The sequence below is a fragment of the Pseudonaja textilis genome, chromosome 16 (genome assembly GCF_049901715.1).
Source record: "Pseudonaja textilis isolate UNSWEBS1 chromosome 16, rPseTex1.2, whole genome shotgun sequence".
Classification (NCBI taxonomy): Eukaryota; Metazoa; Chordata; class Lepidosauria; order Squamata; family Elapidae; genus Pseudonaja; species Pseudonaja textilis.
The window spans coordinates 7,186,651-7,211,532 of NC_142005.1; the positions used below are offsets into that span (position 1 = coordinate 7,186,651).

The following is a 24,882-nucleotide window of genomic DNA, read 5'->3' on the forward strand; positions in this document are numbered from 1 at the left end:
TGATTGTCCCAAAGTCGCCCAGCCGGCTTTCATTCTAGAACTCCCCGTCTTCTCGTTCCTAGCTTAACCCCTAAACCAAACTGCCTTAAAAATCACACTTGGCTCCATTTCCTTGCTAAGACCTCATGACCAAAACGTGCAATTTTTATCCAGGGTTTGGTTTTGGGAGTGCGCACTGCCTTAAGTTGTGGCTTCGTTGTGTTGTGTGAATTTAACCTTGAGCAATCTGCCAGGAGTCTCTCTCTCTGCATCTGAGCAATTTTTTCCCTTCTTTGTAGGGGAGTTTATTTTGCATAACCTTGGAGCCCTAAAGGAAAAAAGAAAGAAAAGAATATATTTATTTTTTTCCGGGAGCAAATGCACGCTGGTATTTTCAGCCCATTGTAAATTCTGATACCACTACACATTTTTTCCCTCAACTCTGGAATGCGATTGCAACGCCTCCGAGCTTGCTGACTAATTTTGCAAACAAAAAAGCCCCCAAATTTTCGTTTGCAGAAGGCAAACAGAAACTTGTTTCACATCGCTTCTGGGTTTCTAGCAGGCCAACAGAGAAAAAAAAAAAACCTGTGTTAAGAAACCTCAGCTGACCTCCATGAGATGCCAACTTTTTATAATGTTTGGATGGAAAGACAAAAGTTTCTATCCTCTATGCCAAGAGGTCGGCATTGAGAGAAAGGGATTTTAAAAATAACTTAAAAATCAAGGAAACGTTTGTTTTGAAATCTGAATTGAGCCAGGATGTAGTTTGGGGAATTGCTGGCTTCAACCAGAATTTTTATTTTTATTTTTTATAGATAGATTTATATATGCACTATACCCGTGCTTCGCTACGAAACTATGTGGTTGGGCTTAGTTTTTGGGGAGGAAAATAAGGAGAAAAAAATTGTGCCTCTGCCTACCAGCATCCATCGGTATTCCTCTGGCTAGCATCCTATCAGTGTGTGAGAGAGGTGAAGGCTGTTTGGAAACTGAAAGAGTATTTGCTGTGTGAGCAAGGAGGTGACAGCAAGGAGCCTGGGCAGTGGCTTAGCTCAACTGTTCTGTACTAAAGCTGCTTGGTGCTCTGAAACGGAAACTCCTCTGCTTGTGTTTTACATTTGGAAGAGATTTATTTTCAGGTGGGGAGGGGGAGTAGAACTCCTTAGCATCAGAGCGTGTTAATAATAATAATAATAATATAGGAAATACTCTAAATGCTCTGATGGTCATTTGGAAAAATCCTTTCTTAGAGAGCCCTTAGAAGCCAAGAGGAACCTACGTGCCAAATGTCAAGTTTGTAGGCTTTACGGTTCTGGAGATTTTGTGTTGACGCGTGAGTGGCATTTCGCTTTTATATAGATAGATACAGCTATATTTAAAAATATCTAATTCTCCATAACTCTATAACAGCAAATTTTATTCTTTTCCAGCCCTGGAATTTTCTGCAGATGTTCTTACAGGTTCCTTGATCTAAATTTTCTCTTTTTTTTCCTCATGAATAGTTGTGAGGACATGTGGTCCTGTCCAGCCAGCGATGTTTTTTCAATTTAACTTGCAGAGCGTGGAGTGACTCGTCTCTCTCCGGTTCTCCACCCTCTTTATTTCTGGGAAGGAGAACCGTCTGCATTCCACAAACCGCCAATAAACTCTATATTAGCCAACTTTGGGCTGGATCTGACCCCTAGGGCTCCCACACCCTTCAGGGACGTGTGTAATCACACTTCTCCTGCCAGCCCCACACATTGAAATGCATTAGTCAATTTAGCCGCCGTTGCGTCACGTTTCCGTTAAGTCTCTTACCAGACCTTACCTGGTAAGTTTTAAAAACATTTCTCCATGATAAATCTCTACAGGTAGCCTTCGACTTGAAACAAAACTCTTCAAACTTAACAACAGAACGGGAAAAAAAAAAAAACCTGACTTGCAACCGGTCCTCAGACTTACGACTGTCGCAATATTGCCACGATCACAGGATCAAAATTTTGGGCATTCAGCCAACTGGCATTTACAATGGTCGCTGCGTCTCTGGGGTGTGTGTGTGTGTGTGTCTCGTGATCACTATTTTCGACCTTCCCAGCCAGCGTCCCGACAAGCAAAGGCTCGATTTGCTTAACGACTGCCTGGTTTGCTTAAGAACTGCAGTGATTTGCTTTACAACGACAGGGAAAAAAGGCTGAAAAAGCCAGATTTGACTGAAAAACCGCCTTGTCTTGCTTAGAAATGAGAAATTCGGATCCCGATTGCGGTTGGAAGTCAAGGACTGTCTTTAGCTGACCGAGGTAGTCTTCGACTTACAATAGTTCATTTAGTGACCGTTCAGAGTTAAACAGCCCCGAAAAAAAGGGACTTACGACTGTTTTTCAACTTGCGTCCGTTCCAGCATCCCCATAATCGTGGGATCAAATTTCGACTCATTTACGACGATTGCAGTGTCCTGGGGTCATATGATCCTCTTTTACAACCTTCTGATAAGGCAATGAGGAAGCCGGATTCACTTAACAACTACTAATGATTCATTTAACAACTGTGGCAAGAAAGATTGCAAAATGGGACAAAATTCACTTATCTGTCTTGCTTAGCAACGGACATTTGCAGCTCAATTGTGGTTGTAAGTCAAGGATTATCTGTACATTTTTGTTTTGACAACCGAGCTGGCTTCAGCTTGGTTTAATAAAAATAAATAACAGTTTAAGGAACATTTATAATATATAATTCTGGAGACTTTGAGTCGTAGTGGTAAACAACATAGCACAGACATACATCATAATCCATGTCCAAATATTTAAGGATCATTCAAAACCCCAAATAATAATTCAATCATTATTTTCAGGCGAAAGGAAATAACATTTTCCTTAAAAGTCAGTTTTTTACAAGAATTAATGCTGAGTCACTAACACGATGTTCTGACTCGGCATAAGATATTCCGGTGCAAAAACATTTCCAGGAAAAAGTGAAAAAAAAAGTCCTATGTATGAGTGTGAATTAAATCCAACATATTTTTTTGCTAACTTGAGAAACATCTGCCAGAAAATTAGACAGGGCTCAGCTGCCAAGATGACAACAACTCTTTGAGATATTTTTGGTATTTTGGAAAAAAAAAAAGTATTTTGGGAGCTTGTTTGAAAACTGTGGCTTTCTGGATGAATTTGTCTTTTGTGCCAGTCCGTCACACCTACAATTTTTAATGGAATTTTTTTTAGAGTGGATGAAGGAATAATTTAATAAACGCAAGAAAATATTTTAAAAGGCTCTTTTTGAAGAGCTTAGATCTGTTGGTTTTACCAACCAGGTTGCTACAGGCAGGGGAACAAAGGGATGAAATGAGGTTTTGGAAGACTGGCAAACTTTTAGTAAGACGCTATTTTTTTTTTTCCATTGCAAATATTCAGTTTTGAGGATTTCCTAAGGAAGAAACAGGGAGGTGTTTTCTTCCAGCTTTCAGGAGCAGGTCAAAGCAAGAAATAGTTCAATAAAAACTAAAGTACTTTGTCGGTAGGAAAAGAAATGGGTTGACTATTTAACGTGCCACTTTCTTGTAAAAAAAAAAAAAAAGCACCCAAGAAATATATTGAACTTATGGCAATAATTAGGAACAGAATTTCCGTTGCTAAGCAAGGCGATTCTTTAGTGAATCATACATTGTCCAGGGAAAATCCACCCATCTTAAAAGCATGCTGGCTTGGGAATTCTGGGGACTTGAAGTCATCTTATAGCAGGCGGAAGGAAGAAAGGAAGAAGGAAGGAAGGAAGGAAGGAAGGAAGGAAGGAAGGAAGGAAGGAAGGAAGGAAGGAAGGAAGGAAGGAAGGAAGGAAGGAAGGGAAGGGAAGGGAAGGGAAGGGAGGAAGGAAGGAAGGAAAACAGAGCTGGAAGGGAACTTTGAGGTCTTCTAGTCCAACTAGTCCAGTTCAGGAAGCCATAACAATACAAGAGCGCACCATAGATACAAACTCAAGGTTAACTGCACCATATTTAATTGCAGACAATACGACTTCAGCCACAGAGTGGTCAATGCCTGGAATACTCTACCTGACTCTGTGGGTTTCTTTCCCAAACCCCAAAAACTTTAACCTTACACTGTCTACTATTGACCTCACCCCTTTCCTAAGAGGTCTGTAAGGGGCGTGCATAAGCGCACCAACGTGCCCACCGTCCCTGCCCTATTGTTTCTTTTATTTTTCTTACATGTACCCATTTCATGTATTCATAACGATGTTTATGCTTATACCTATTCTCTTGTAAGCAATTGACAAATCAAATCAAATCAATAAATACATAAAATAAAACCTTATGCCATTCCAGAGGGAGGAGTGGTGGAGTGGTGTCAAATCTCTTCTTAAAAACTTCCAGTGATGGAGAACATTCCCAACTGCTGGAGGCTGAAGTTTTATTTTACTGAGCGGATTCACAGCCGCGAGGAGTGTGCAAACAGTCCTTATAAGGCAGGCTTTGATTTATTTTATTTATTTTATTTTTTTTCCACGAACACCTGCGCTGGAGGCTGCGGAGGCAAGGCCAAATTCTTTTTTTTTCTTTTTTTTAAAATGAAAACCAGATAAACCCACCCCTTGGCTCTCCTTCCCCTGTTTCCCACTGGCTGGTCCCGCTTGTAAAAAGGAGAAGCGAGGAGGGGCAAGATTAAGTCATTGGATGAGTAAGATATAAAGTTTTCTTTGGGAGCGAGGACAACAGAGAAAGCAAAGCAAGGACAAAATCCTGATTTTGGGCTGCTGGTGGCCAAGCCGGAGACGTGATGCTGAATCCAGCTTAAGAGGTGGAGGGGAAAAAAAGCTATTTTTAACCCTCGTGTTTTTACGGTGGGAAATCCCTTAATGCTGGGCGGCTTCTTTTTGGGATTCCTGAATTTTCGATTCCTTCCATCGTGCTTGGATCTCGAATTATCCTTCGCTGAGATTTGAGCCAGATCCTGCTGAGCAGGCCAGGTGAGCCACCATCTCTCTCTCTCTCTCTCTCTCTCTTGTTAATTTGCTTGTTTTTCCTGACAAATTGGGCAACCTGCAACAGTTATCCAAGTGGTGAACCCTGAATTTCCATTCCTAGCTAAGGAGATGGTTTAGCAAATCATGCCTGGATTTTATTATTTTTTTTTGCAGACGTTTCATGATCCAACTAGGTAACATTATTAGTGCTAGGAGGGAGGAGGGGTTGTGGAGAGGAGGAAGAGGAAGAGGAGGTGGGGAGGAGGAGGAGGACTATGGGGTCCTTGATGCTGTCTGAGCTTGGTGTATTACTTGCAGACGTTTCATGACCCAACTAGGTAACATCATCAGTGCTAGGAGGGAGGGGGAGTTGTGGAGAGGAGGAAGAGGAAGAGAGGGGAAGGGGAAAGAGGAGGAAGAGGAGGAGGAGGACAACTGTGGAATCCTTGGTGCTGTCTGAGCTTGGTACTTTTATTGCAGACATTTCATGACCCAATTAGGTAACATCATCCGTGCTGGGAGGGAGGGGAGCTGTGGAGAGGAGGAGGAGGAGGAGAGGAGGAGGAGGAGGAGGAGGAGGAGAATGATGACTGTGGGGTCCTCGCTGCTCTCTGCGCTTGGTGGTTTCCTTGTAGACATTTCATGACCCATCTAGGTAACATCATCAGTGCTAGGAGGGAAGGGGAGTTGTGGAGAGGAGGAGGAGGAAGAATTGTCCTTGGTGCTGTCTGAGCTTGACCGTTAAGCAAATCACTGCAGTTCTTAAGTGAATTGTGCTGGTCCGAAGCTGGCTGGAAAGGCTGAAAATAAGATTCACATAACTCCAAGATACTGCAATTGTTGTACATACCTCTGGTTGTCAAGCGTCCGATTTTTGATCATGTAACCATGCAGATGCTACAAGGGTCCTAACCTCAAAGGCTGGTTGCAGGTCAACTTTGATCAATGCTATTGTAACGTCACTAAACGAGTCATCGTAAGGCCCATCTGTATACCAATTATGTCTTTTTTCTCATGAGTGTCCCTCTCGTGTTCTCCGCAGGAACCATGCAAGTTTGGACGCTCTTACCCATCATGGCTTGTGGCCTCCTGATGCTGTGCCCCCAGGGGTCCCCGACCAGCATGGGCCACCCACTCCCCAAACCCCTCCATGGCCCACACACCCCTCATCCGTTGGTCAACCACACCCCGCTATCCGGACCAGAGAAAGGTTCTCCCGCTACATACGATAATTACGAAGACTACTATGAAGATTATTACGACAACTTTCAGAGCACCGAGCCCCCCCGTTCCGTCTCCCCGGGGCCACTGACCCCCTTTTGCGCCTACGACCGCTGCAAACATCTCCAAGTGCCTTGTGTGGAATTGAGTCGGCTGAGCAAATGTTTGTGTCCCGGAGTCACCGGTCCAGACGTAACTCCGGACGCTCCCCGTTTGCGAGCGGTCCACGTCAGCGAGACCCGAGCCAGCTTGCACTGGTGTGCCCCCTCGTCCACAGTCCACATGTACCACCTCAAATACCGTCTCCCCGGGGAGAATTTCATTTCGGGGCCATTGCTAAACAGCACCGTCCGTGTCACGGTGCTGTCTGGCCTCGTACCTGGCACCGAATATCTCCTCTGCGTCGTGGCGGCCAACCGAGCCGGGTCCAGCCCGACGGACGACGGCGTTCGAGAACATGGGCCGTGTCGCCGTGTCCGAACTCCCGCTCACCAGATGACCTATGTCTATATAGCAGTGGGTTTGGCCTCTGTGATAATCCTGGGGGTTGTTTCTGTCCTACTTTGGCGTTTCTACCTACGGAAATCCAAACCCATCCAGCACGGATCCTTGGATAATATCCTGGAAGGTGAGCTGAGTTCGGGACACGCCGGAGCCACCAACAGCTCGTTCCGGACGGAAGAACAACTGTGAGGGTGGCTCTTTGGTGCCAGTTTCTACTAGTAACCCGTTTTGGACAATCACTGAGTATCTTTTTTATGGCGGGAACACTGAGGCACAATCACCACAGGCTGCGCAAATGATGGAAGACCGAGGGTCCCAGGGTCATGTGAATCCCCACTTGTGACTTCTTCGCCGGTCGGCTTCTAACAAGCAAAATCAATGGGGGAAGCTGGAATCGTTTAATGACCGTGTGATTCACTTAGCAACCTTGGCAAAAAAAAACAACCTTGTAAAATTGGGCTGTCTTATTGCTGCCCTGCTTAGCAATGAAAATTCTGGTTCGAATTGTCGTCATAAGTCGAGGATTACTTGTGTTCTCTCTTCCTTCCTCCCTCCCTCCTCCCTTCCTTCCTTCCTCCCTCCCTCCTCCCTCCTCTCCTTCCTTCCTTCCTTCCTTCCTTCCTTCCTCCCTCCTCTCCTTCCTTCCTCCCTCCCTCCCACCTCCTCTCCTCCCTCCCTCCTACCTCCTCTCCTTCCTTCCTTCCTTCCTCCCTCCCTTCCCCTCCCTTCCTTCCTTCCTTCCTTCCTTCCTTCCTTCCTTCCTTCCTTCCTTCCTTCCTCTGATGGCTGCTAGTTCTTGGAATGCAGAGAAATTTTCCAAACCAGAAGTTGTGAATTATGTTTATTTATGTATTTATTGGTTCTCTCTGCTATCTCTCTCTCTCTCTCTCTTTTAATAATGCCAAGATACAGCTATCCCCATCCTGGCATCTCTTCGCCACTGTGTGAGTTGATGACAGCACCAGAATGGAAGATCACACTTGAGACAATGGCTTGGGGGAAAGGTCGAGGGTGGCGGAGCAATGTTTGGGGTACAGGGTACTATGTCCTGGGTCTGTTGCAACAATTGAAGATACCTAGAAGAAAAATGGTTGGCATTTGACACCCGCGTTTGTGGCTGGTTAGCATCTTCAGATGTAGAACAGCTCATCCTTGGGGGTTGGACTAGATGATCTCAAGATCCTTTCCGACTGTTAGAGTCAATGATTCAGTGATCCCATGAAGAACCCCTTCCCCTGTCTGGAGTCACCAGAGTTCCAGGTTGTTTTCTTCTCGCAAAGTTTAGCTCTGATGCAGAAATCTCTCAAAATCCCAGATTAATTTTTTTTTTGCATCCAACATTTGGGATCATGGTTTATGAGCACAACTCTCTACCCCAAGACTTAAAACCATTTCAAGAATTGTGATCTCATTTGGGGGAATTGCTCCTGCCAACTGCAGCTCCCAGCATCCTTCCGTGCCAGCCATACGAGCTGGGAAATTATAATTTAATTTAATTTATTTTAAGTTAGGCACGCTTCCCACTCCAAAATCCTTCTGGAATTGAATATCCAGAAGGTCGCACCTTTTCCATCTCTAACCAACTTCTCTTCCTTATACCAAGGAAAGTTGTTTTTTTAAAATTTTCTACCAATTTTTGGCATTTAGAAACTGCCAAATTCTATCCTTGTGGTCTCGAAGTAGGAGAAAAACTCCTCGAATTACCGCTGGACAGTCTGGATTTTGGGTGCACGCTTCAGCGGTGTTAATCTCGGTACGAAGTCAGCTGCTCCTTTTCTGCTTATTTAACAAAACCTCTTATTTATTTTGCACAATGAGGACTAGATTCTTATTTTACTATTAGGAGATAAGCCATAGCTCCCTAAGCAGTTTGGAAAATTCTTCTCTAGTATTGACAGAAGAGACTGTTTCACTTGTCCTTGACTGGCTTAATAATTTAGTTGTAAGAATTTTTCTGTGTGTCTCTCTCTCTATGTGTCTATTTGTGTGCAGATGTGGTTGGGCTCACACAATGCTATTTTTTCAGTTTGGTACCTAACAAGCAACACTCTGTGCCTAACTTATGAATTTAAGAATCATTCTGTCAATGGATGTTCGTTTTTTATCGTTGGGAAGAGTAAAATTGGGTTTAAATCTGATCCCTCAGTCTATTGCTGTTTTTCCGTTCCCTCAGAAAAAAAGTTGAGGAAAAAAGGTAGATTTTTCCACCCCTCCTATTCACGTTCCAAGACCGCATTTTTTATTTGTGGCTGAGGTTGGCCAGCTGTTTTGCCTCCTCCAGAAAAATTCAATCTTTTCCAGATGGCAGAAGGAACGACAACAGCTGGAGATGCCCACCGTTCTGTCGGGTTGGGACAATTTGTACCCACATTCCTTGGGGTCTGACTGTCTTAAATGCCTCCCTAACCTCTAAACCAGATGTGGAACAGATTTTTTTCCCCAAGCTTCATTTCCCACTCCTTCCCACTCTTCCCCTGATTTTTCCATGTGTTTTATTTGTCAACTTTAAAAACATCAATCCTGCAGATGTCCAGAAAGGGTCCGGACAAAATAACTTTGGAAAGATAAGCCTCGCAAAGGGAATTGGATGACAGTTCTTAAATCTATATTTACCAGAAAAGATGAAACAAAACATTCCCCCGCACAATAATTACTTTTAAAGCTGGAAGGTGGCCTTAAGTTCACTGAGAATACATCAAGAGGCAGAATATGTTTTCCACGCTTTAGGGATGGGAATGTTTTCTAACATCCTTTTCCAGTCTATGTTGCGCTGAATTTTTGAACTGAAAGATATAGGCTCGCATGGAGAGATAGAAAGAGAGAGATGAGATAGTTAGACACAGAGACAGAGAGTTAGAGACAGATAGATGATAGACAGACAGACAGACTATTAATGCATGGATTAAGATAGAGAAAATGAGAGAAAAAGGCAAATGAACATACAGTACAGACAGGTTATAGATGGTTAGAAAGGTAGGTAGGTGGATAGATAGATAGATAGATAGATAGATAGATAGATAGATAGATAGATAGATAGATAAATAGATAGATAGATTATAGATAGACACACATATATAAAGATATAGATGCAAATAGATAAATGGATAATAAGTAGGTAGACAAACAGAGATACATGTAGATAGAGAGAGAGAGGGAGGGAGAGAGAGAGGAGAGAGACAGACAGACAATTAATGCATGGATTAAGATAGAGAAAATGAGAGAAAAAGGCAAATGAACATACAGTACAGACAGGTTATAGATGGATAGAAAGGTAGGTAGGTAGGTAGGTGGATAGATAGATAGATAGATAGATAGATAGATAGATAGATAGATAGATAGATAGATAGATTATAGATAGACACACATATATAAAGATATAGATGCAAATAGATAAATGGATAATAAGTAGGTAGACAGAGATACATGTAGATAGAGAGAGAGAGAGAGAGAGAGAGAGAGAGACAGACAGACAGACAGACAGACAGACAGACAGACAGACAGACAAACTATTAATGCATGGATTAAGATAGAGAAAATGAAAGAAACAGGCAAATGAACATACAGACAGGCTATAGATGGATAGATGGATAATCCGACAGACATAGCTTTAGATGTAGATAGATTAATAGATGATAGATAGGTAGACAGACAGATAGACATAGAGATAGATGATAGATAGATAAAGATTCAGATGAAAGAGAGAGAGATTTATGGATAAATAAGTGGGATTTCTGCCAATGTTTTCCACTCCAATTCAGCTCCCTGGTGAAATTTGTGATGCGTGTGGCCATTTTCACAGGCAGGACGGAAAAGAAAAGAAAAAAAGTGACCCTAAATAACCTTTTTCAGTGCCATTGTATCTTCAGACCCTCACTAACTGAATGGCGGTTAAGACAAGGAGCCCCCCGTCAAAGACCCCTAAAATCAAAGGATCGCCCCCCCCCTCCAAACTGCTCTGAGACACTTGTTTGAAAATAAAACCAAGTTGTTGGGTAGAAAAACAACCCTAGCAACACAACCGAAAACGGGAGACACGAAGGAGGATGCCCCGTGTGTGTGTGGTTTTCCTGTGCTGTTTTGGGCTGCCTATGCGTCAACCAGAAAAGGATTACGGTATTTAATTCTGGCTGCTCATCCAGGCTGACCCCTGGTCAGTTTGCTGCCCAAACATAATAAAAACCCTCCCTTGAAAATGAAGACCAGACGAGCTACACAAAGAATGATTGATATGAATTCCTCACCTGGCCTTCCTCCCATCCCCAGTTCTGAACAACCCAACCGCACATTCTACATCCAGAGTTTAATTTTATCCCTGTTGATTCATTCTCACATTCATCTGATCGTTGCCTTCCATCTTAGGTAAGCTGAGCTGGAAGGAAGGACCCAGCCTGGTGCATTGCTGGCATTTTTGCGGTTAGCTTTTTGGTAAACAGTCAGGAGACACATGGGATGAGGGTCACAAAGATTCAGTCTTGCCCTTGTTCGCTCAGTTTCGTTGCTGTTCACAGCTTGTGACTAGGCTGAGTGAGCTGCCCTGTTAATCCTCTTTTTTTTTTTTTAACATGTGTGGCAATTATCATCATAGAATAACAGAGTTGGAAGTACATATATTTGGACTGTGGTAGTAAGAGGTAATGGAAACTGAAGGAGGGAGGAAAGAAGGAAAGGAAGGGAAGGGATGGCAAAGGAGAAGAGAAGAGAAGAGAAGAGAAAGGAAAGGAAAGCAAAGGAAAGGAAAAGGAAAGGAAAAGGAAAGGAAAGGAAAGAGGAAAGGAAAGGAAAGGAAAGAGGAAAGGAAAGGAAAGGAAAGGAAAGGAAAGGAAAGGAAAGGAAAGAAGAAAGGAAAAGGAAAGGAAAGGAGAGGAAGAGGAAAGGAAAGGAAAGGAAAGGAAAGGAAAGAGGAAAGGAAAGGAAAGGAAAGGAAAGGGGAAGGATAGAAAAGAAAAAAGGGAAGGGAGGAGAGGAAAGGGGAGGAGAGGAAAGGAAAGGAGAAGGATAGAAAAGAAAGAAGGGAAAGAAGGGGAGGGGGAGGAAAGGAAAGGAAAGGAAAGAAAGAAAGGAAAGGAAAGGAAAAAGGGACAAGAAGGGAGAGAATAAGGGGAGAGGAGGAGAAAGAAAGAGAAGAACCCAAAATAACTGAAGCGTCAGATGCGCGCCAGCCCAACACAGCTTCCTTAAACATTAATTTATCTTTTCAGGGACTCCGGTTTTAAAGTAACAATGTGTTTTAAAGGCTTTAGGTAGCCTTGGGGATCAAAATGGTTGGAAGCTCCCCCCCACACGGTCCCCTCCTGCATTTACTGGAGTGGGAGGTTGTTGAGATGATAAGGGAAATACACCCAACCCTGGAAAAGTTCGGAATTAAAATGTGCGTGGAAAAAAATGCACCCCAGGGGGGGTGCAGTTCCCTGCAAAATCAGAAGGAAAATTCTTCTTCTTTATTTACATTTCATATTTCTAAACTGCCCATTTCCTTCCAAGTTCTTCTGTTAGCTTAATGATTATCCCATCGAGTTATGTCTTCCTAGGAAAAACAAGGCTGTTGAGATGAAATTGCGTGAACAGAAAGATTTGTGTGTTCGGAGCTTGTCCCCTCCAAATATTCCTGTCCGTTGATGTGTTTTTTTTTGTGGATGTTTTTCCTTCTCTCCTTTTGATTTCGCTCCCTGACCAAGGAATTTATGACTCCTTTTTTTTTTTTACAAACGGCTTTCCATTGTGTAATTTCCTTCTCCCCTGCTTAACTCCAACATGATGACAAGCAGACATTATGGAGTAATGTTTAGGGATTCGGGAGGGGTGAGAAATCTTTAGACGTAAACAGTCTAGCCTTGAAAAGTCCAGGGTGAACACGTGAGGATCTTGTGATCCTGTCTGTGCAACCTTGCTCGTTCGATTGTGTAACAGAATAACAGAGTCAGAAGGAACCCTAGAGATCTTCTAGTCCAACCCCTTGTTCAAACCAATCCAGGCAAATCCGTTGTCCGGTCTCTTCTTAAAAACCTCCAGCGTTGGAACACCCACAACTTTTAGAAGCGATTAATAGTTCTCACTGTCACGAAATTCCTCCTTAGTTCCAGGTTGCTTCTCTCCTTGATCAGTTTCCATCCGTTGCTTCTTGTCCTGCCTTCTGGGGCTTTGGAGAATAGACTTTGGGGCAGCCCCTCAAATACAGGAAGACTGCTATCGTGTCACCCCCTCGTCCTTCTTTTCATCAAACGAGACATGCCCAATTCCTGCAACCGTTCTTCGTATATTTAGATACAGATAGATACCGATACAGATTAACAGAGTTGGAAGGGACCTTGTAGGTTATCTAGTCCAACCCCCTGCCCAAGCAGGAGACCCTACACCATTTCTGACAAATGGCAGTACAATCTCCCCTTGAAAGCCTCCAGTGATGAAGCTCCCACAAACTTCCGAGGGCAACTTCTGTTCCATGGTTTGGTTGATCTCACTGTCAGAAAATTTATCCTTATTTCCAGGTTGAATCTCTCCTTGGTCAGTTTCCATCCATTCTTCCTTGTCTGGCCTTTGGGTGCCTTGGAAAATAGCTTGACCCCTTCTTCCTCCCTGTGGCAGCCCCTCAAATATTGGAAGATGCTATCATGTCTCCCCTGGTCCTTCTCTTCACTAGACTAGCCAGGCCCAGTTCCTGCACCTCTTCATCCTATGCCTTAGTCTCCAGTCCCCTAATCATCTTAGTTGCTCTTCTCTGCACTCTTTCCAGAGTCTCAACATCTTTTTTATAGTGTGGTGACCAAAACTGGATGCAGTACTCTAGGTGTGGCCTTACTAAGGCTTCACTGGCAATTCTGATTTTACTTTTTATTTTTTAACTATATTTATTAAACTTTTATTACATTAAAAACATAAAAAAATGTATCACTCAACAACAGCAACAGCATGATGACAATAATTTGTGCATTATTTACAGATATTAAATTATGTGTAATTACATTCTTATTTATCTATTACTATAAATAATAACTATCTTTATCTCCATTCTATCTAGTTATATCATTGTTCCCACACCTTATAAAACATCGATGTCTCTTTATCTTTTAAGCTCAACATTTCTCTGAGAGGTATGAATGGCTGTTTCCAACATTAAGTAAAGGCAATTTTGGCAGCAGTTAATATGTGTAATAGTAAGTATTTTGTACTCTTTACAATTTTTTTTTTTGGAAGATCCCCAATAGGAAGAGTTCTGGTTCTAGATCGAATTGTTCAGCAATTCGGATTTTATTGTTGCCATGTTTTTCTCTCCTCAGCCAGCAGTGAAAAACAAACAGGGAAAGATAAGATACAATCCCATCCAGACCAGTTGCTTGCAAGACGCTGACCTTTCAGATGTTGTCAAGATGTCAGATGTGGTTCAAAGGTTTCATCGAGTGTGGAGTCAAAAACAGCCTTTCCAGCTCTAGCAATTATATATTTCTGGGAAAAAGGGTTGGAAAACACCCAAAAATTGAGCAAAAACAACATTTGTGTGAAAGATTTCTTCAGCCCCCGCCCCAAAATACAATAAATCCTTGACTTAAAGCCCCAATGGAGCCCCAAAGTTTCTCAACAATGAGAAACAACAGTTTTACAACAGTTGTTAAGTGAATCACGACAGTGGTTAAATAAGTCACACGGTGGTTAAGGGAAGTTGGCCGGGGAATTCTGGGAGATGAAGTCCACAGGTCTCAAAGTTGGCCTGATTGAGAAGGTCTATGGTCAAGACCACATTTCCCTTCGTTCTTCTTCCGATCTTCTGCATTGGGTGTTGGTGGTCCCTCATGATGGCCATGGATGTCCCATGGATCTACAGAGGGCCAGGCTTGGGGAAAGGTGCCTTGAGGGAAGTATCCCCCTTTGGGAAGGACCCCCTAAACCGAGATTGACCAAGATGATGGTTTAGAGAGAAGATCCGCGCAATCCAGGAGCGTTTGTGTGCCTGAAGTCAGAACTTTGGAGCGGTTGCTTAGGAACATACCAATTCTTCTGAGGTTCAACATCCATGAAGTTCTCTTCCCACACCCCCACACTCTTCCTGGACCTGATCTCCCCCCCCCCCCACAACAAAACTTTCTCTTGTGGGGTGAAGTCTTTCAACGGGTCACCCCTTGTCCTTCCGAGGGGGGTCCCAGATGAGTGAGGGGGCGGCCATGAGCTCCGACTCTTTGCTCGAAGTGAAGATCCTTTTTTGGTGAGACGAGAAGAAGGCGCCCTGGGTGAGGGTGGGGTGGGGGGCGTCTTGTGGGTCTTATCCTCTTCCAGGAGGGACCGCTGAAGGGTGAGGAGGAAGGGTCACCCCAAAGCCTTCCGTAGGGGCAGTTTGAACATTTAGAAGGAAGGGATGGAGAGGCAAAGATCCACAAAGCGTGGGAGATCGGTTGGGCTTTTGGATTTTCTTGCTCCCTGCGTGGGGAGAGGTTTGTGTAGTTGTGTACTGTGTGTGCATGTGTGTGTGTAGATGAAGTAAGTAGATGAAGAAGCTGCTTTTAGGGTGGGTAAAATTTGTTTGCCTGCCTTCTTAATTCTGATTTGGAATAGTTGTTGGGACGGTTTGAATGCTTTCAGATCTTTGTTCTTATCTTGAACTGGGTTTTTTCTTAACTATCTCCTTCCTTCCTCCCTATCTTTCACTCTTTTTCCTTCCTTCGTTCTTTCTTTCATCCCTCCCTTTCTTCTTTCGTTCCTCATCTTTCTTTCTCTTCCTTCTTCCCTCCCCCTTTCCCTTTCTCTATTCCCTTCCTTCTTGCTTGCTCCCTTGATCTTTTTGTTCCTTCCATCTTCCTTCCTTTCTCCTTCATCTTCCTCTTTCTCTTCTTCTTTTTTTTCTTCCTCACTCCATTCCTTCCTCCCCGCCACTTACTGCCTGCCTGCCTTCCTTCCTTCCTTCCTTCCTTCCTTCCTTCCTTCCTTCCTTCCTTCCTTCCTTCCTTCCTTCCCTCCCTCCCTACATCTAGCTGTACCTCTTTTCTCCCTCTTCTTCCTTCCTTTCTTCCTTCTTTCCTTCCTTCCTTCCCTCCATTCCATCTAGCTGTACCTCTTTTCTCCCTCTTCTTCCTTCCTTTCTTCTTTCCTTCCTTCTTTCCCTCCATTCCATCTAGCTGTACCTCTTTTCTCCCTCCCTCTTCCTTCCTTCCTTCCTTCCTTCCTTCCTTCCTTCCTTCCTTCCTTCCTTCCTTCCTTCCTTCCTTCCTTCCTTCCTACCTCCCTCCCTCCCTCCTTTCCTTCCTTTCCTTCCTCCCATCCATCATCTGGCAAATTGATCTTCCATCTTCTTTCTTTTTTCCTTCTTTGCAGAGGTTCCTGAGGATCGAGAGCTCGGGTAAGTAAGTCCCTCTGTGTAGCGCCCTCCTGCCTCTTGGCCCTTCCACCCCTTCTCCCCCCCCGGCTTCTCTCCCACTAAAATATCCCAAAATATTTCTCTTCCCTTGGGATGCCTAATTCCTTCAAGCCTTGATGCCTTTCGGTCCTTTTTAATATTACACAAATTAATATCCCTTCTTTTTAAACCTAACTGGTCAGAACATATTCTCCCTGTTCCTTCCATAAAGCTTATGGTGGACTTGAAAATAACCTTCCTTTTCCTTTGGGTAGGCTTTTTTTTTTTTTTTTTGGAATAATTACGATAATAAACACCAGCAAAATAATTGGCTAAGACTTGAATTGTTGACTCTCTCTCCCCCAGCCTTTGACCGAATATTGGACGCTAGATTGACCTCACCGATTATAATGCTGTGTTCTGTTTTTCTCAGTTCATGCAGATTAAGCAAATCTTAGAGAAAAAATTCCCGGACAAACTGGACATTGTAAGTGAGTTGTGACGGAGCCAATCCGGAAGGGGGTGGGGTGGACTCGGTGTAAATCCATCCGTGGTCTTTTAACGGTCCCCCAAAACGCTTTGTTCCTATCCCAAATCTTGACTTGGAATAAATCTGAGGTAAACTTTGCTTGCTTTCGGTATTGGACTCCAACCGTTTTAGCAAAGCACTCCGAAGCCCCCTGTGCAAGCTGTCCTAAATGAATTATTACAGTCAAATACAGGTCGCCCTCAGAATCAGGATAGAGCCGAAAAGGGGCTTTGAAGGTCTTCTAGTCCAGCCCCCTGCTCCATCAGGAGATCCTATCCCATTTCAGATGAGCGGCTGTCCAATCTTTTCTTTATAAACGCAGTGATGCAGCCACCGCAACTTCTGGTGGCAAGCTGTTCCCCTGGTTAATTGTCCTCACTGTTAGGAACTGAGAGTTCTCCTTAAATCCAAGTTGCTTCTCTCCTGGGTTCGTTTCCATGCATGTTTTCTGGTTCTTTGGAAAATAAGTTGACCTTCTCTTCTTTGTGGGGTAGCCCCTCAATATACTGGAATACTGCTATTATGCCCCCCACCTCATCCTTCTTCTCTCTAGACTGGCCAAAACCCAAATCCTGCAGCCATTCTTCATATGTTTTAGTCCGCAGGTCTTTAATCATCTTAGTTGTTCTTCTCTGTGCTTTTTTCCAAAATCTCAACTTAAAACAGCTAAAGTTAAAAAAACGGCACTGGAAAAAAAAAAAAGTGAACGGTGACCGTTTTTCACACTTACGACCATTGCATCATCCCACAGTCATCTGGATTAAAATTCAGATGCTTGGCAAGTGACTCATGTTTACGACGGTTGCAGTGCCCCAAGTGTACGTGTGTGTGTGTGTGAGATGCAACCTCCTTTTGTGACTTTGGGGGGGAAGCCTGATTCCCTTAACAACCGTGTTACCGATTGAACAACCCATCCGGTGATTCGCTTAACAGCAGAAGCAAGGAGGGTCTTTGAGCGGGGCAATACCTGCTTCACACCACCGTCTCGCTCAGCGACGGACATTATCGTTGCAAGGCAAGGATTACCCGTAGTTGGAGAGATTGGCCTGGGGTTTCCCTCCCCCGCTTTGCATCCTCTGAGACCCAAACAGCTCACCTTGTTTTCACAACAGCCTTGCGAGGGAGGTCAGGGTGAGAGAGAGAGCAGCTGCTCTGAGGTGATTACACCTGATATGTCCTCTTTTTCTCTTTCCCATCACTTTGTTTCCTCGCCAGACGGGGGAAGTTGCCGAGGGTGGGACCTTCGAAGTGGTTCTGCCAGAACCTGACATAGTTTTGCATTCCAAGAAGGTGAGGAGGGGATTTTTTTTCTTTTGACTTTGGAAAAAGGGGCCAAAAACCAACACTGAACTGTCTGTGAGGGTCCTTGGCGCTCTCTGGGCTTGGTTTCCTGGCAGACATTTCGTGACCCAACTAGGTAATGTCATCAGGGTTAGAAGGGAGTGGGGTTTGTGGAGAGAAGGAGGAGGAGGAATAATCATAATGTGAATTCCTCGATGGTTTCTGAACTTGGTTGTTTTCTTGCAGACATTTTACCATCCAACTAGGTAACATCATCAGTGTTAGAAAGGAGGGGAGTTTGTGGAGTGAAGAGAGGAGGGAGGAGAAGGAGGAGGAGGAGGAAGAGGAGGAGGAGGAGGAGGAGGAGGAGGAGGAGGAGGAGGAGGAGGAGGAGGAGGAGGAGGAGGAAGAAGAATAATGGATAAAGGAAGAGGAATAATCTGGCTTCCTTGATGCTTCCTGGGCTTGGTTGTTTCCTTGCAGATGTTTTATTACCCAGCTAGGTAATGTCATCAGTGTTAGAAGGGAGGGGAGTTTGTGGAGTGAAGAGGAGGAGGAGGAGGAGGAGGAGGAGGAGAGGAGGAGGAGGAGGAGGAGGAGGAGGAGGAGGAGGAGGAGGAGGAGGAGGAGGAGGAGGAGGAGGGGAGGAGGAGGAATGTGAATTCCTTGGTGTTTTCTGAGCTTGCTTGTTTCCTTGCAAGACGTTTTATTATCCAGCTAGGTAACGTCATCAGTGTTTAAAAGGGAGGGGAGTTTGTGGAGTAGAGGGAGGAGGAGGGATAACAGAATAACAGACTTGGAAGGGATCTTTGAGGTCTTCTGGTCCAACCCCCTTCTCAAGCAGAAGACCCTGGGTTCATAATTCATGGATGGGGGCGGGGTTTGATCTCTTTTTATATACAAGATCACTTCCTTTAAATCAAGGCACTTCCTAGAACACTCCCATCAATCCTGACAGGTTGTTCCACTGGTATACAAACCGACTTTCCAGACTCTACAATCATATTTTTTTCAGCGAGAGATATATGATGGTTTGTTTTAAGGAAGCTTGGCTGTTTGCCCAACCCTTCCCATACGGATTATACTAATTATCATTATTATTATTATTATTGTTTAATATTCCCGTACCGAATCTGGGGCTGGCCGATCTCAGAAAACATCCAGACTTGAAGTGGGAAGCAAGGTTTGGGATTTTACCGGTTTGGACCAGTTCTAAAGACCCGGTTGTTATGATTCTCTGCGCAGTTTGGAGGAACCGGCGAATCGTGCCCCTGGCTGGCCCCGCCCCTCTCTGCCTGCCCCGCCCCTCCTTCCCAGTCCTTATCGAGCATGCGCGACATTGCCGGCTGCATTCTCCCCCCGCCCCGTCACTCCTTAAGGTACTTTCTCCCCTCTCCCAACGATCAGCTGTTCCGATGATCAGCTATGCCGGGATTCCCCCTCGCTGACTTACTGCTTCGCCCAGGAGGCCAAAAAACAAAACAAAAACGGGGGGAGGGTGCTGCAAAAAAGCCACGGCCACCCAGTCCACGCCCACGCCCACCTAGCCACGCCCACCGAACCGGTTGTTATAAAATTTTGAATCCCATCCCTTGGTGGGAAGTGGTGGAGAGCCGACCATTTGGCGGAGAGGAAAATAAATAAATAAAAAAGAAAGTCCACTTTCTTCTCCCCTACCCAGAATGGCGGTGGCTACGTGGACACCGAGGACAAGATAAAGGCCATCTGCGAAGGTATCAAGAAGTACCTCAAGACCAAGTCCCCGAAAGCCAGCCCTTTGGCCCGGAAACTCTTGAAGAAGCAAGAACTGGGCCATGCTAGCCGGAGACTGGAAGCGAAACCGGAAGCGAAACTGGAAGCGAAACCAAAAGCGAAACTGGAAGCGATTCCAGAATTGAAACCGGAAGACGAGCCGGAAGTGAAAGAACCATCGCGGACGGATTTGTCGCCTTCTCCAGAGGTGGAGAAGACGACAGAAGAGCTCGTCTTGACCAAGACCCCCAATGATTTAGACAGCCCCACCCCCAGGTACGAAGAAGGACCTGGGCCAAGGACCGGGGGGTGGGTGGGGAGGAGGGAAATGGGAGGAGGTTTTCGTGCCCTCTGGTGACCCCGGCTCCAAATTGAGCGGGGGGAAAAACCCTAAATGTCTTGTTCCTACAGGATGTGAAAGATCTCAGAAGGCAGATCGTGATGGGATCACCCGAAAGGAAGAAGGCGCCTGGATGATTCCTGATGTCTCTTTGCCTCTAATTTGCCATTCTCCTGGTGGAGGAGGCACTGTGAAAGAAAAACGGAAAATTCTTTCCATTTTATCACTTCCATAGGTTTTAATTTCATTACTTTCGGGAGGAGGAGGAGAAGGAAGAGGAGGAGGAGGAGGAGGAGGAGGAGGGAGGAGGAGGAGGAGGAGGAGGGGGAGGAGGAGGAGGAGGAGGAGTGCAATAAGTCTCGTTTTGGTGACTGGGATCAACGTCGGAAAAGAAAAGAAATACAAGGGAGGGAGAGAGGAACGAAGGAAGGAAAGAAGGTAGGAAGGAGGGAGAGAAGATAGTGAGAGGGAGGGAGAGAGGAAGGGAGGGAGGAAGAGAGGTGAGAGGAAGGGAGGAAGGGAGAGAGGAAGAGGAGAGGGAGGAAGAAAGGCGAGAGGGAGGATGGGAGGGAGAGAGAAAGGAAGGTGAGAGGAAGGGAGGAAGGAAGGAAGGTGAGAGAGAGGGATGGAGAGAGGAAGGGAGGTGAGAGGGTAGAAGGGAGGGAGAGAAGGAAGAAAGGTGAGAGGAAGGGAGGAAGGAAGAAAAGAGGGAGGGAGGGAGGGAGGGAAGGAAGGAAAGAGAGAGAAAATTAGACCAGCCAAACTAGTTAGACCAGGGAGGATTCATTGAACAGATGAGCAAAATCTACTTTATTGTGAATCTCAGTTAACACAATTGTGTGAGTCTGAAAGTACAACTCTTCTGCCATCTCCTTTACATCCTGAGAAACTAGGGAGGGTCCCTTCTGAGCCCTTTTCTCCCCTCATTATGCAGCTGAGGGCTCGGCTGTCTCTTACCTGACTCTCTTGTGAGCCCCATCTCTTTGCCTCACATACCGTACACATACAGAACTAAACCTGGTTAAAACAGGATTGCCCACAGGGCAGGAAACTATGGAGAAGTCAGGTCCACCGGGAAAGGTTTGGGGGCCCAGAGATTTACAGCTTGTGGTCCTCACTTTGGGTAGATGAGAGCATGAAAGCCAGCTTGATGACTTCATTCGTTCGTTCATTCGTTCATTCATTCATTCATTCATTCACCAATCAGACTTCTTAACCATCCCTCTTCTGTTAGATGATACTTCTGGTACACGATACTCTTCTCTATTCTATTCCTCTCTTTTTTTCTTCTCTCTTCTCCTTTATTCTCTACTCTATTCTTCCCTCCTCTCCTCTATTCTGTTCTTTATTCTACTCCTCGTTTCTTCTTTCGTCTCTCATCTCTTCTCTATTGTATTCTCTACTCTATTCTCCTCTCCTCTATTCTCTATTCTATTCTATTCTCCTCTCCTCTCCTCTTCTCTTCTTTTTCCTCTCCTCTTCTTTCTTTCCTCTCCTCTCCTCTATGCTTCTGTCCTCTTCCCTCCTTTCCTCCCTCCTTTTTCATACACAGGTCTCAAACTCCAGCACCTCTGCAGGATCTGGACACACCTGCCTCTTATGGGATCCCTGGCCAGACCTTTCCCGCTGTCTTTGATTTGTGCCCACGCCCAAGTTCGGTTCCACCGTGACAGTGTGGATGCCGTGTTTGCAGAACACTTGCTTCACCCTCTGAATTACCAGATCAAATGCGGCCACATCGAGACAGACTACGTGGGTTGTGGCCACCAAGTGGCTGCAGCCGTCCAGCTGCCAGACTCGGAGCTCCCGCACGGCGGCCACCCCTTCCGTGGCACGGAGGTGTCTTTCCAGGAGCCACAGATCCAGATCCTCTGGCGTGGCTTGGAGGAGGACCAGGGCGGAGGCCCTCAAGGTAGGCCAGATCAACCACAGGAAGGCCATGGCGACCACCATCGCCAGCCCAGGATCCAAGTAGAACAGCCAACAATCCACAGAGAGCGGTTGCAGGATGTCAGATGTTCTCCAGGATAGGCACGGAGTTTTTGGGCAGGAAGCGAGACATGTGGCGTGTGCCAGGCATGGAGTCCACCAGAGGTGGATCGTGAGAGAATGCAGGAAAACCGCCATGGGTGCAAAACAAGCCACCATCCACCCAAGATAAAAAGTCCACCATGGTCCTGTGGCCGATGCGGTATTTCCCTCCTTCTCTTTGACCAACCAAGGTTGACTGTTGGTTGACAATCCGCGGCCCAGAAGATCTATTTGAGGAAGAGAATTAAGATTAAAGCCAGCCTGGGAGAACTTCATGCAGAGTGAAGATGATAAAATCCTGGATTTAACTGCAGTGGTGGGATTCAAATAATTCAACAACCGGTTCACAAAACTGCTCAGAAAGTTAATAATCAAGTCTTGTGAACCAATGCAAACCGGCTGAATCCCACCATTGGATTTTAGTCTCCAATCGCACATCCTGGGTCTCAAAGTGGTTTTACTTCTTCTCTTGCAACCAAGATATCTGGCAGCCATGATCGTCCCTCTGGCTGGTAAATGTTACAGGTCGTCCTCGACTTTCGACCACAATTGAGTCGAGTGTTTCCTGTTGCTAAGCGAGACCAGTTGTCCAATGAGTTTTGGTGTCCTGTTTTACGACCTTCCAACATACAGATAGTCCTCAACGTACAACCACAGTTGAGCCCCAAATTTACGTTGTCAAGTGAGAAATGTGTGAAGCAACATTTTACGACTTTTTCTTGCTGCGGTCGTTAAGCGAATCGGGATTCCCCACTGACTTCACTTGTCAGGAGGTCGCAAAATAGGATTAAGTGACCCTAGGACGCCGCGATCATCGTAAGTATGAGTCAGTTGCCAAGCAGTCTGGATTTTGAGCATGTGATTGCTGGGACGCTGCTTACAACAACAGTTTGTTCAAAGTTACAACGGCACTGATGAAAGGGACTTATGACCGTTTTTCATACTTAACAACCATTGCCCCACGGGCAGATTTATCGAACAACCATGTTTCTGCAGTGACTCCCTTAACAACGGTAGCCAGGACAGTCGTAAAACAGGGCAAAACTCACTTAGTTTAGTTTACTTTATTGTCATTGCACCTCGTACAATGAAATTAAATACCATCTTCAGTGTGCAATTTATGACTATGAAAATAAACACAAACACACATCCTTCACACTCCACACATTGAATTGAAAACCCCTGATATCACATTAATATTGCACTATACAGCAGAATTCAATAGAGTTACTGCCCTGGGATAGAAGCTGTTTTTCAGCCTATTTGTCCTTGTTTTTATTATCCTGTACCGGCTGCCAGATGGTAATAGTTCAGAAAAAAAGGGTTCCCAGGATGAGATGGATCTTTGAGGATGTTCTGAACTTTCTTAAGGCAGCAGGAGCTATGAAGCTCTTCCAAAGAGGGGAGAGGGCAACCCAGGATCCTCTGGGCAATGACCTTAACCCTCTGGAGCGCTGTCCTATCTGCCCCTGTGCAATTGGCAAACCCTACAGAGGTGCAGTGAGTTAAAATTCTCTCTATGGTGCAGCGGTAGAAGGTCACCAGTTTTCCATTCTGTTGTTGTTTCCTGAGAAGCCTCAGGTAGTATAATCTCTGCTCGGCCCTTTTGACCCCAGGTCAGGTCCTCTTTTAGGGTAACACCCAGAAATTTAAAACTGGCCACTTGCTCCCCTCGGTCTCCCTTGAAAAGCCAGGACTCGATGTCTGATCTGTTCCTTCTATATAGTCCACTATCAGCTCCTTGGTCTTATTGGTGTTGAGGACCAAGTTATTGTTATTAGCACCACAAATTTGGGGCTCAATTGGGTGGTGTGAGTCTAGAATTAAATGCAGTTTTTTTCCACTGAGGAAAAAAAAAGTTAACCCTTCCACTTGCCATCCCCTTCCCCCCCACCAACCCAATTTAAAATTAAACTTTTGGTCTTCGCAGGGCATCGGTTAAGAGCATTACAGCTTAGCATTATTATTTTTTTTGAATGAAGACACTGGGCTGGGCTTTTTCATCTCTGGCACACCCAGTACAAACTTACCTTCCGTTTCCTGCTTCACCGTTGGCACCAGCCTTCGTTTGCTACAGCAAGGCCCGGCGTCCATCTTAGCGGGCGCTCTCCAGGGCCAACCTTCCTGGGCTAGGTGGATGGGGATGGCCAGCGCCCCGATGCCCATCAGCGCCAACGGATGCCGGGTGAGCTGCGGCTCTGTCAACCTCCGAAGTGCCTCGGCCACCAGTGCCATGCACAACGCCCCCAGCAACACGGCGCTGACCAACCTGCCAGCCACGGGGGCTCGCGACCACCCAAAAGTGTTCTTCCAGCTGGTGTCAGCGCCCTCCGAGCCGAGCCGGGCATCCAGCACATGGACCGCCAAGGCCAGGGCACCTTCCAAGGTGTGGAAGGCGCACGTGTGCAGAAGCAGCGAGGCCGTCACGCGGCTGGCTGCCATCTCCGCCAGGAAGAGGGTGACCAACAGGTACAGCTGACCCATCAAGAAGTCTGGGCTGCTGCCCACCAGCCATGAAGGCAGGAAGGCAAGCGGCATCAACGGGGTCTTTCTCGAGCCAGTTGCCATCTGGAGCTGTCAGTCTTTGGCCCGTCGATTTCTGCCTGCCTGCAGCAATGCCAGGGTCTCAGCCTTGATGCCCACCCATCGTGTTCCTCCTGGCTCTTGATTTGCCCCTTCCTGCCCGCTTCTTATCAACGCCTGTCGGCCTCTCTTTGCTGGCCTCTCCGCAGCTTCTCCTTCCCAGGAGGATTAAACTGGCAGCTGCTGGGGAGTTTGGCAGGAGCGGCCGAGTCATGGCACTCAGCCTTGGCCGGGCTTCCAAGAGGCCATTCTTTTTTTTGATTTCCCCCTCTCTTCCTTGGACCCGTGCCCGGGCATCCACCAGCTGCAGAAAGATACCCCGTCTAATAAGTATGCATGGGAGTCTTGTTAGGAAAGGAACAGGCAGACCCAACAGGATGGGGGAGTAGCTAGTTGATTACG

General features: G+C 45.7%; 3 protein-coding genes across 4 annotated transcripts; 2 read left to right on the forward strand and 1 right to left on the reverse strand.

Moving 5' to 3' along the window:
• The first annotated feature begins 4,620 nt into the window (after positions 1–4,620).
• Positions 4,621–8,783, forward strand: LRRN4CL (LRRN4 C-terminal like). The gene is made up of 2 exons (XM_026716382.2): positions 4,621–4,923; positions 5,963–8,783. Exon 2 carries the CDS (start codon positions 5,968–5,970, stop codon positions 6,832–6,834), a length of 867 nt encoding a protein of 288 aa, XP_026572167.1. The 5' UTR covers positions 4,621–4,923; positions 5,963–5,967; the 3' UTR covers positions 6,835–8,783.
• Positions 8,784–11,096: 2,313 nt separating this feature from the next.
• Positions 11,097–20,118, forward strand: LOC113453157 (uncharacterized). Of its 2 annotated transcripts, none has more exons than XM_087913780.1 (6): positions 11,097–11,169; positions 15,943–15,967; positions 16,398–16,451; positions 17,709–17,783; positions 19,456–19,802; positions 19,938–20,118. In XM_087913780.1, exons 3-6 carry the CDS (start codon positions 16,401–16,403, stop codon positions 19,942–19,944), a joined length of 480 nt encoding a protein of 159 aa, XP_087769906.1. In that variant the 5' UTR covers positions 11,097–11,169; positions 15,943–15,967; positions 16,398–16,400; the 3' UTR covers positions 19,945–20,118. The 2 variants fall into 2 exon arrangements, with proteins under 2 accessions (XP_087769906.1, XP_087769905.1); XM_087913779.1 differs by lacking the exon at positions 11,097–11,169 and adding an exon at positions 14,429–14,839.
• A 534-nt stretch (positions 20,119–20,652) lies between these two features.
• LOC113453165 (proton-coupled zinc antiporter SLC30A1-like) lies at positions 20,653–24,650 on the reverse strand. Its single transcript, XM_026724668.2, has 2 exons — positions 23,928–24,650; positions 20,653–22,124 (listed from the first exon to the last, which is right to left on the reverse strand). Exons 1-2 carry the CDS (start codon positions 24,463–24,465, stop codon positions 21,409–21,411), a joined length of 1,254 nt encoding a protein of 417 aa, XP_026580453.2. The 5' UTR covers positions 24,466–24,650; the 3' UTR covers positions 20,653–21,408.
• Between the last annotated feature and the right edge of the window lie 232 nt (positions 24,651–24,882).